At 38.4% G+C, this 12,194-nt stretch overlaps 1 protein-coding gene across 2 annotated transcripts in view; it reads right to left on the reverse strand.

Moving 5' to 3' along the window:
* Window positions 1-12,194, reverse strand: part of SLC25A13 (solute carrier family 25 member 13) — a 60,494-nt gene that overhangs the window by 21,840 nt on the left and 26,460 nt on the right. For both annotated transcript variants that reach the window (XM_053468412.1, XM_053468411.1), the window contains exons 7-13: window positions 9,918-10,056; window positions 7,817-7,910; window positions 7,615-7,699; window positions 5,235-5,322; window positions 4,673-4,831; window positions 1,231-1,283; window positions 301-381 (exon numbers count right to left, since the gene is read on the reverse strand). In XM_053468412.1, coding sequence (XP_053324387.1) covers window positions 301-381; window positions 1,231-1,283; window positions 4,673-4,831; window positions 5,235-5,322; window positions 7,615-7,699; window positions 7,817-7,910; window positions 9,918-10,056 — 699 coding nt within the window. The remainder of the gene's footprint in view (window positions 1-300; window positions 382-1,230; window positions 1,284-4,672; window positions 4,832-5,234; window positions 5,323-7,614; window positions 7,700-7,816; window positions 7,911-9,917; window positions 10,057-12,194) is intronic.

Genomic DNA, 12,194 nt, shown 5'->3' on the forward strand with positions numbered 1-12,194 from the left:
TAATTTAGTCCATCCCGTCTCCCCATTAGGTCTTACCTAACGTTCATGACAACCTTATAGCTGCTTCTTGAATGTTAAAATTCCTTCACTGTAATAACGTCTACCACCGCCGCTGAAAAAATACGCCACTTATCTACCGCCCTCTCAGCAACATAAACTAACCCGACATCTAGATCTGGAGAGATATTCCATCCAATCATCTCTCTTGAAACTGTAGAATACATATTAATGTTTTAAGATTTATGTAAATGTAAAATCAATCACATTGTAAATACATAATTTAATAATTTAAGCGCTTACACATCCGCCAGCCATGATTTCTGCCAGGAGTGGGATACCGCCATCTTTAGTTGTGAACTTATCTCTTACAAAGTCATTCACCTGCAGAAAGAAACAAAAAATACGTTACATGTATATAAAGAGGCGTTCGCAGCCAACAATGTGATGGAGTCTAAATAAAAATAACCATTATCAACCAAAACAGCCTACATTGTGTTTTCCTGATTAAGCACAAAACACCACTTTAATGAAAGGGAACCATACATTACATGATCCACAATTGTATTGGCCATCCACCCTGTTTCTCTATGCGTTCGGTTATGTATATTATAATAATTTAAAAAAAATGATCCTGGTACGAGAGAGGCAGTGTCCAGCAGCATCCCAGGGGGCCGCCTGTTTCAGACCTACGCGTGCAGCTGCAATAAAACCTCACCTATAACAGATTGTGTTGGGCAGAGCACCTAGAAATGAACCCCAAGCTATTTCTAAAAGTTTATTACATGTATAGGATCAAGAAAGTCACTCTCCTGCAACTAAATATTTCAAGATTTTCTTTTCAGTGTGAATGGCGTCTACTTGAGATCTGTAATTTTGGAGATTTTAAAATGTAAAAACAAAACCAAAAAAAACCAATAAAACATAAGACCTTTTAGATGTGATGCATGTTACTGCACAAAGTAGGATTATAAAATAATTTGACATAATAGTAGAAGATATGCCTCAAGAATAACCGAAAAGGTTTCAAATCTGCACATGAAGACTTTTAAAAAAGTTTTAAGTCCTTTTTTGTAAGCATAACATGCTGCTAACAGTCATGTTTTCCCTCTGTAATCTGTCTTATTTGTATGATAAAATAGGGTGGTTTCTTATATAAATTTTGTAGTCATTTTTTAAGATTCCTTCTTTCCAGAAAATAACGGGGCAAAAAAAAAAAAAAAGTTTACTTACGGTCAATTTAATAGCCTTCTCTGGAGCTACACCCAGCAGCTGAGGTACTAAACCTAACAAAAACCAAAACACAAACATTTAGTGTACAAAAAAACCCAAATATGTTATTACTCACTTATGTTATTACTCACTTATGTTATTACTCACTTATGCACCTAGTATCTCGAGATACACAATATACCTTTTCTCGGATACACACAAACTTTGGTATTCTACTTCGTTTTATCCGGTTCATGTTAAACACGTTTAGGTTTTCATCTTGTTAAGAGAAGTAAAAACAAATATGTCCTCCGTAAGGGGCCAACATGGAGAAGCCAAATAGGACATTTAAGTTACAAGGCTCTGAAACCTGCCTATCTGTAGACACTAAGCAGACATCAAATCCGCATTCTGAAATATAGCAGGGAACATGCTTGTGTTAAGATTTTAAATGACATGAAACGCCCATCACAGTGAAGAAATAAATGTAAAATTAAAATACACTTTTCAAATACATCCCAATATTTATATTGGAGTATTAAACGAAAATATCCCGAGTAGATGCTTGGTTCAGGTTTTTAAAAATCAGGATTGGGCCACTCGTTGTGCCTTAAAGGACAGGTTTATTACATGAGGATGCTCATTATGTATCACCATATCTGACAAAGTTCAGGATTGTAAACTCGTTTGCACAGGGCCCTCCTCACCTGTTGTCTCTGTAAGTCAATTTGTTATGTTACATACTACTTGTTATGTCCTTTCTACCCATTGTACAGCGCTACAGAGTTTGATGGCGCTATATAAAACAATTAATAATAATAATAATAATAATAAATAGTCAAAGGAACATTGGAAAAAGGCTTCATCAATGGGCATCAGTAAGCTATCCACAAGCACGGAGAGGACAGCGTCACCATTATCTACTGGTTCATCCAACGCTAGTGTTCTGGGATGTCCTCTACATCTTTTCTGCTAGAGAAGACTAGGAGCGCGATGCAATATTTCATTTGGACAAGCAACCGTAAAGAGCCAGCCATGCCTTTCCATGAAGACATTTGCTTGCAGCTCTGCTCGCGATGTAGAGATTGTTTTTGCAGTCAGCACTCATACTGTTAAACTGACGGGCTTCCTTAAACCCTTAAAGCTGGGACTATTTATAAAAAGTAGTAAATAACAGAAATGTATCTTTTCCATAAAATAACACAAATCTCGCCACCCAGGGCTTGCTGTGCCGCTTGTGAAAACCTTAGAAACGTTGCGAGAGTAACGATGGAGGTTCTGCAGTAATTCCATTGGGCTTCGTCGAGACTGAAACGGCAGAGCAGTGTCTCTCCAGGAGTCAATACACACGGGGTGCTAATCCTTTCAGTGATGGGGAAAGGAACCACACACAGTATTAAGTACCTGCTGACCTTTTTGCTGCCGCGGCAAGCAGGCTAGAACGCTTTGAATAGGTTAGCTTACAGCCTTACAGTTATTTTACAAAACGTTACAGACTCACTAACTCGAGAATCCTGAAAGCGCTTACAGAGACTGAACTTTTAACACCGTAGAATCATTCAAAAGAAAATCCTCTTTTTTTTCACCCCTCAGAAATGCTGCAAAGCTTACAGAGCGGCCGCAGCAACAACAGCTAATACCTAGAGGTGAGGAGATTACAGGAGAACGGGTGAACTTCTCAAAGCAGTTTTCTTTTTCACTCAGGAAACAAGAAACTGAAATATTTAGCAAAGGAAATCCCATCATTTTCATAATCCAGACTCTTTGGCAAGGAGTCTAGATTAAGAAAATTTGAGACGTTGGGGGTGGGGTGGGTAGGTTTTGTAGAACATAAATCTGCTACTTTCACAACATGTAACACCCTGTTTCATGTCATTTCCTTTTTACGCTTTTACATCTGTATTTTCTTACATTTATTGAGTTATGAGATTTCTATTTATTTTTCATTAAAACATTTTTATAGGCTTTCATCATTTTGCTTGTTTAGCCTTTTCTTTACTGATGTCATCTTAACCACTTACACACAGGTTCCGACATATTCTCCACGTTGGGTTTTGAAGAAAGCAGTTAAGACTGCGCTACAAGTAAAATTTATTAAAAAGAGGAAATGTATTTGTAAAATATTTTGGGCGCATCTGGAACACATACATCTGTTATGGAACGTCTCAAGTAGTTTGCTAGCACGGAAGTAACGTCACGGGGAAAACCTAACCTCTATAACAGATGTACTACAGCTCAAGATCGCAATTCAGCAGTTGGACCGGTGCCTAGAGGTTTGCCTGTTGGCTAACTCAATTCATTAAAAACAAACAAAAATACATAAAATTGATTTCTGGCAGCGGGAAACTAGACAAATATGTTAGAGGGACATTTAAAAATAAAGCAGACACAAAGCTTGGCTGAGGGAACCTTAAGGAACCATAAGGAATCGGGTCATGTTCCAGCTGCCATGATTAACAGGTCCAATGCACCTTAAGAAAAGTGCAGCAAAGGTTTAAACACTGGTGCGAACACTTTTCTGTGTATTCCATCTTGAAGGAAGTGAGCTCGGAGAGTCCGTGGCTAAAAAGCTCTAATAGAAGAACTGTTGCAGCGATGCTCCTGTCCTGTTTATCATGAAGAACCTTAGGAACTCTAGTCTCATAGACCTGGACACTGGAGCACAGGGGTCATCATTTGTGCCTGCATGAAATTGGTTCTCCATACGCAACTCTTTCAAAGAATCCTAAAGCTTTATGATCCCAAGAAATGTGTGGCAGATCGGCACAATTAAGGTTGAATTTCTTGCCCAAGTGACTGATCTAGACAAGAGGTTTTCTGGTCTCCACCAGCTGTACTTGTACCTTCTGTGATCTTTACTTTGATGAACAATTTTGATAAGTGTAGTCCCGTTGGACAACTGGAAGCCTCATATACACTGCAACTGTACATATACAAAAGTGCGCAGCAGTGTATATAAATAACAGGATTCTGGATCATCTGAGTTGCTACAGTGGATATAAAAAGTCTACACACCCCTGTTAAAATGCCAGGTTCCTGTGTTGAAGAGTGAGACAAAGAAATCATGTCAGAACTTTTTCCACCTATAACGTGAACAATTCAATTGCACAATAAACTGAAATCTTTGTCTCATTCTTTAACATCATAAGAACCTGGCATTTTAACAGGGGTGTGTAGACTTTTTATATCCACTGTAGATTACTGCTAATGCCATGTGGGCTGGAAGCTCTTATAGCTTTCCGTATGGCCTACAACCCCATACGTACTACTGTAGAACTGCGTTCAACGAGGCCTGCTTCCAGACCGATCCTCTATTGGAATATATCAAAAAGGTCTAGTTTTTCTGGTAACACGATGATGAAAATGGGTTGCATCAGTTCAAGCAAAAAGGTTCTATTACGAGAAATTGTAAATATGTGGAACACTCTTTATAAATGCATATTCCACGTTCTATTTGACTGACCTCTATAAAGTCCAAAGAAGCCTTCATACCGCAGAACCTTCTTAAAGCAATCAAAACTGTTCTTGTACATGAGTTCTCCTACAAATGATCCCGTAGATCGCTGGTTCTGCATTCTCGTTTTTACCAAGTCAATAGGATAGACAGCGGTGGCACCAACAGCTGTTCAGATGAGATAGCAGGTGGGGAGAGAGAAAAAAAAAGCTTTTATTAAAACTTTACAAGACACAATCTTCTAAACTACACATTCCATGGGATGCTTACTTTTCATAAAGTTAATGAGTTTACATTAAAGGCTTGTCGATTATTTGATTAAAACAGTAAGTTTTTGTCCCCTCAATGACTCTATAAACTTGTTTTGAGCTAGACAAGTCATCAGTACATCCCACAACCCTATGACGGGCACAAAATACAATAGAACGTGTACATAATACTCGCAGCGTCAACGACCCATGGAGAGAAAGCCTTGCAAGGCTGGACAAGTACAGCATTGTTTCTCTAAACTCACAAGAGGAGGAGGATTTGATAATGTAGATAAAAACGGTTACAATCAACCGTGACTAACCTCCTGCGATTGAACCAAGAGCAAATCTATAAGCTGACTCGGCCACTTGGACAAGGACAGTACGAGACACGTCACCAGAGCCTTGATGCTTGACAGAGGAAAAGAGAGAGAGAGAGAACATGAAAACCAAGTTCATACAGTCAGGGAAAAAAGGTATTATCAGAACCACAAACTACACATATAAGCATTGCTAGGCATAAACTGCATATTTATAGGGAATATTAAAAGTTTGGGGGGGGTACAAAACAAAACATGTACACCCGCACTGTAAATAAGAAGCAAACACTGGCGTTACCATGCTATGCCCACACGGCGATAAGCTTCGCATCGAAACAGCTTTTATTTTATTTCTTAACACAAACGACACGCAAAGAGAAGCGGTGCACTTCGTACATGAGAGACATTGGCACTTCAGAAGGAAAAAATGAATTCATTAAAATGTTTACCTCAGTTCCTACCGAATAAATAAAAAAATGCACATGACATATGGCATATTTATTGCTGAAAATGCTACTAGGGGCAGCCATTTTGTCTTTTTAGCAACAACAGGAAGCAGAGCTGCCAGAAACATTATTATGACATTTCTTGCATTGCAGACAATGGACAGGGTAACCATGTATGAAAACACAATGTTTAAAAACTACTTGCACTATGTAGAAAAATCTGTATTTTCTTCCTAGAGGGAAACTAGGACGACATTTGGAAAAATTTGATGAAGTTGAATATTTTATTGTTTTCTACTCGCATGACCCAAAAATATTTTCTTTTTAAAATTTTAAAGTAGCTTTTGCATGTTACTCAAGGCATTTAATTGGTTGCATGCACCAACATATACCTTTGCTTATGTTTGGTGATCTAAAATAAGTGATTTAGCGGCAAACCCTGAAAAAGTGGTCTTATCACCATAGTAACCAATGGAATTCAGCAGGAACATTTCATTGGTTGCGATGGGGTAAGAGTTTTTTAAGTGTTTTTTTAGATGGACAATGCCTTACATGATTTTAAAATAAAACGATGTGGACAAAATATAACGTACCACCTGTAATTCTGCGATATGTATTCTGTGACATGCATGTGACTGGAAATGATGGGCGAGTAAATTCAAAAGCAAAGCAACCAAGGCATTAAAAAAACAGCTTAGGAATGAGCTCAGCTCCACCACTGCATTAGGTACAAGCTTCGTGATGGCACCAGACACACCTGTCACCGCACCGGCTCCTGCGCTCCGCTGCCTCTCATGGCCGAGCAGCCTGCCGCGTGGGCACCTGGTAAGAAGTCATCTCATACTCAGCAAACAAGAAAAAAAGAGTACACTCCGCAAACATGATCCCCTCCAGCTTTTAAATCAACGCTAATCTGGAGAAGGTTGGTACATTGTGTGCTGGAGCAGGGCTGCCCCGCGCTTACAAACAAAGTATTGTGGTGTCAGTGGCCACGCAACATGTTAGGTGACCACAAGGAGCTCCTACATTCCCGAGTGTGACAAGCCATTTTGGACTGGCCATGTTTGTAGAATCTGGAATGGCCACTCCTGACACTTAAGGCTCAACAAAGGTAATCAGAATAAAGAAAGCATCTGAAGCATTACAATCACTCCCTGGTACTGCAGAGGAGAGCCTTGTTATTAATCCCAGTTGATAAAAACCTTAACTATTTTAATGACTGGTTACAAAAAAAATAAAGAGCCTCTAACTGTAAAACCAGAGAAAGGCTGTTGGTTGCCTGCGGCTTCTTCCAATGGATTTAACCATTGGTGAGCTTATGGTTTTGGCCTCCTTCTAGATCAAATGTGATCCAAGCATCTAAAGTAGCTACACATGTACAAGCAACCATTTGTATAACCCACTGCTGCAAAAGCCTGTGTGACCATGCTTTATGGGATACATACTTAAAACGGGAAAAAGGTTAATGTGTTCCCATTCACACGTCTGGTGTCTAAAACTGAATTAAAATACAAACAATGTTTTTTTGGATTAATTTGTATTAACTAGGCAATACAAAATAAGATTTATGCTGAGCACAGGAAATCACACAAAGGAGAAATGCATTAACATAAAATGCATATTTCAATAACATAGGATTATACAGCATTAAAATAGAACATGAAATAAAATATACTGTTTGCATTATTAAATTACTTTCCACTATACAATATTATATTATATACACACATTGTATACATATACAGTGTCCTCCACTAATACTGGCAAATATTGCAGTGGAAATTTGTATTTATTGATCTTTTCTTTTTGATTTCAAACAATTGTAAACAACACAGTTTTAGCCAAAAAAAAAAAAAAAAAATTTACCATGGTGCCAATATTAGTGGAGTGCGCTGTACGTACATATATTTATTACACACACATAAACATTAATTTACCTGTCTTTGAGCCTCTGCCAGGTTATAAGGCAAAGCCCCTTCTTCCAGGGGAGCAATTCTTTCAATATCTGCCAAAGTCATACGCCTGAAGATGATAACATTCATTTTAGCAAAGCAGGGGTAATAAATAATAATTAAAGAGTGCAGTTTTATTGCAAGTATCAAGAAATAAATAAAAAATAAAGATGTTGTAACGTCTTACCCCCTTGGCTCATACAAATCTGCTAATTGGAACAATATGTCAACTTCCATGGGCGTCACTTGTCCAAATTTCTGTGCAGCCAACACAAACTCCTCTGAAGAAAAAGAACATAGGGTGAACACAGATTAACTTAAAGTACCACATCAAAGGTGTGATAGCATGTACGATAAACACAGAGGTTTTGGATATCTCATACACACTAAACGCCAGTGAGTACAACAGGAAAAAAAATCATATTATAATGAATTTCTTCTTAAATGGACACTGCAGCAACCATATAGATCCTAAAACATGACAGCTACATAGGGCCCACAATATACCTGCGGGTCCTGGTAATCCTGTGCACTCCCGCAAGTCTGCCCTCGCGTTGCTCGCAAAAAACAGCGTCTCTTATTCCGCCCAGGCGAAGCAGGAACCCAGCAGAGTCACATGACCATGCTCCGTTCCTGCTTCCCCTGGGCGGGGCAAGAGAAGTGGTTTGCACAGAGTGTGCGAGCAACGCAGAGGGAAGCAGCAGGGCTCTTGCGGAAGTCTGCAAGCGAAACTGAAAGATCTGAAGTTGTATGGACGGTGGGGGTGGTTGTATGAATGTGTGATTGAGGAAATGAATGGGTATTTGTGAATGAGAATGTTTGCGGGAGCGGAACACACACGTTGCTGGAGCGGGCGGTAACGGTAAGAAATTCAGCGGGAGCGGGATAAAGAAAACAGTCCCGCACAGGGCTCTAATTCAGACTCTACACACATGCGCTCCCACTAATATCAATAGAAACGCTTTGCCACGGATTGGCTGATTTAGCCAACCAATATCAAGAAATGTTCGACCACAGAGGAGGGAAAGGTTAATTTATTTTTGAAGAACGCATACTAAGGCACTCACGTGGCATTTTAACATGCATCCTTAAATGGCGTGTCTCTAAAGTATTTATAAAACTATGTACCTAAAATGAATACGGTGTAGTACTAGGGCAAAAGCAACACACAAAAGAGACAGCATATTATTCTGCCATTCAAAACACATTTTAATGCCAAAAATGGGAAACAGGCAGTCTGCATAATAAATAATACACAGCAAAAGAATGACATTTCTACTACTTCTAATTAAGTTTGGGTGGCTTGAAATACAATATTATTTTGTTTTTCTAGTTTTTGTGGTTTGACAAAAGCCTTTTTATTTATTTTTTTTTTTATGAACCTCAAATCCCTTCGGTCTTCAGAATGTACAGTTAAATGATGTAAGCCAAAGTAAAGTTTTCTTGTTGGAAGAGGATTAAAGAATTTTCCTAAAGGTTTAAACAATGATATGGAATGAGAAACAAAAAAAGGGGGGAAAATTATGATTTATGTTTCTTAATACACAAAAAAAACCATGGGCTCTGTGGTCGTCCTCACTGTTGAGCAACAGAACACAATGTTTATATTCTGGGACTCAATCTGTTACAGGCACGCAGTTACGGCTGTGGCTACTGTATACCATGGCGACTGTGCACAAGGCTCCACAGTGTAAATGGGGAGATCAAAGACATCCCTAAGCAGCCCATCAGCTGTGGCCTGATACATGCATTATATAAGTATTGGAAAGTGCCTTGTAGCCCATCAATACAAATAAATATTAAATAAGCACTCACAGTGCTTCTACATATATAATAAATTAAAAATAAAATACATTTTATTCAGTGGAATAAACCATAAATCTGTATAATTATATACCCATACACACATACACACACACTCACACAAGCTGGAAATCCACTCACTTGGGATGTAACTTCATAACTTCAAAACTAAGTCAACGCCATTTTTTTCAGGATCTGGCACAAGCCCTTAATAAGTGAATATGTTGTAATTTAGCTTGACAAAGATACTCCAGTTTGTGGGTAATATGAGAGTGCTTTCATCCATGAACAACTGGTTTTTAGTTGGAAAAGGGTACACTGCACTACGTGGTCAAGAAATAAGCGATAACATTGTGCTCCAAGCTTGCAGTACAACTTACTGCAACAGGGGAGAACTTTTATGTAAAAAACTGGAGCAGAAAAGGGATAGATCCATCATACAGCATAACATTTTTAGGAGGACATATCAACAGCCTCGGCTTTACCTTTTGTGACTTCCACATCTTTCCTATTGCCAGCCAGGGTACTGTATATCTTCCTAATGAGCTCCATATTGTTCAGGAGGGAATTAAATCCATTAAAATACGAAAAGCTGACTTGATGGGATACGGTACCTCCAGCAGCCTTAAATGAAAGAGGACGGAGAAAAAAAAAAGCGTTTGTGGAGACATTTGGAAAACAAAGGATTAAGCACCCCCTCTTTAACTATGCAGAGATTTATTGGGGGAAAATGTTGACTGTCAATGAAAATATATTGTGTTTCCCAATAAACTCCTTGAAACCTTTCCCCAATGAGTGTCTAAGATAAACCACAACCAGTGAATGCATGATCGTACACTACAAAACTAAGCAAATACATATGCCGGATTATGCCAGAACACTGGGAGCTAATTTACAAGGCTGACGTTTCAGCATTACTCAATTGCAAAAATGTTTACTTTCCTATTAATTCAATATAACCAAAAACATGCATTTGGTTTGTATTTAAGATCTACACTACATGTAAATAGTCATGTCATATATATATATATATATATATATATATATATATATATATATATATATATATATATATATATATATATATATTTTAAGAATGCTCTCTGGCTATTACAGAACAAAAATGGATCTTGTGTATAGCTGGAATCAGCCTTACAAAAAGCATAGAACTCAAAATATTAGCGATGAGCTCTAATAAAATAATATACGGTCAGCATAAATGTATACAAACTTTCTACTAAACATCGCAAATACAAATCAGGGCTAGATTTGTACTCGGCATGCCTATAACTATATGTTTATTATCTCTGTGTAATACTAAAGCAATCTTTCCTTTGTCCCAGTCTAGCAGAATGATGATTACAGCAATTGCACGGGCAAAGAAAGTCTTAATTGTTGAAGCTACTTAATTATATAATTAACAGTTACAATTAAATATTTTAAGACTTTTTCTAAAAACTAATCCGGCAGCAACGCAACATCAAATACAGTGGTTCTCAAACCTTTCCTTCTACTGGGTGGCCATGGGATTCATAAAACTTGTGAACTAGATTTTATTTCTATGTGGAATCCCAAATCTTTGGCTTCATTTATAACTTGAACAAGTGGTCCTTTTAATCTGTCTTTCCTGCAGTATACATTCAGACCTCAGATTCAGGACAGTCATATGCATGTTTAAATTCCCTCACTGTTTTAGCCTTCAGCTGGGAGGCTGTTCCAGTTACCTACCACCCTCTCACTACAGTAGAACACCTTTTACATCCAAGCCTCTGACCCTCTAGTTTTAGATTATGACCTTTTCATCCTTTGGAATAAAAAACTTCCCTCTTCTAGTTCGGTAAATCCCTTTAAGTATTTAAAGGTCTCTATCTCACCTCCTCTCTCTCTTCTTCACTACAAGCTATACATACTCAGTTTATTTAGTCCTTCCTGATAATTTTGCACAGCAAACCATTCACCGTTTTAGTAACCCCCACTATGAACTCTCCCCAAAAAGTCAAAATCCTTCTCCAACGTTTGCCTAACACCACTATTGTTTTATAGGAACTTCAGGTGCGTATTAACTGCAGACAACTCGCTGAGCGTTTTGAAACCTCCTGCTTGTTTTTAATATACACGTCACCCACACATATGGAACGCTTACCAACAGGCCAAGAGCGGCCCGTTTACCAACAGCACTTCCCGCTCACCATTGTCACAGCCAGTGCAGTGGCTCTAAACCTTTAGCATACGGCCACTTGCTGGTAGCCTTAAAGTGCCATGAATGGTTTTCAGCCACAGTCCATTCCTGCCCCTCAACTGTGCTGGGGGTACAGGAACCAGCAGTCCATGTGATAATGGGTGTTTGGAACGTACATCTGACTCTGGCCAGGCTGTTAAAGTGGTCAACAGTTATTGTTGGCCACTTTATGTTGCAAACGCACCTATAGAGCAGTCTACAAGGCACCGAGCTCCCTAAAATGTAAGGGAATCTGTTGTATTTTCACTAGAAAGGATAATCACAAAAAAAACCACGTAGAAGCTTTTAGCAAGCCTTTTCAGTGTCTACAGCAGAACCCTTATTTAAAAAATTTAATTACGGGAACATTCATAAATCAAGGAATATTTGAAAGGAGTAGATAATTATTTCTTGGAAGTTGACTAAGAAGTCTTAAATTAATATTTAAGTTGAACAGCAGCTTTAAAATACAGAGTGACTGCTAACAAGGCGCTATGGATTTCAGAACATTGAACTCGAAATGTCTTTCTACATTACGGGTCCG

The sequence above is a fragment of the Spea bombifrons genome, chromosome 5 (genome assembly GCF_027358695.1).
Source record: "Spea bombifrons isolate aSpeBom1 chromosome 5, aSpeBom1.2.pri, whole genome shotgun sequence".
NCBI lineage: Eukaryota > Metazoa > Chordata > Amphibia > Anura > Pelobatidae > Spea > Spea bombifrons.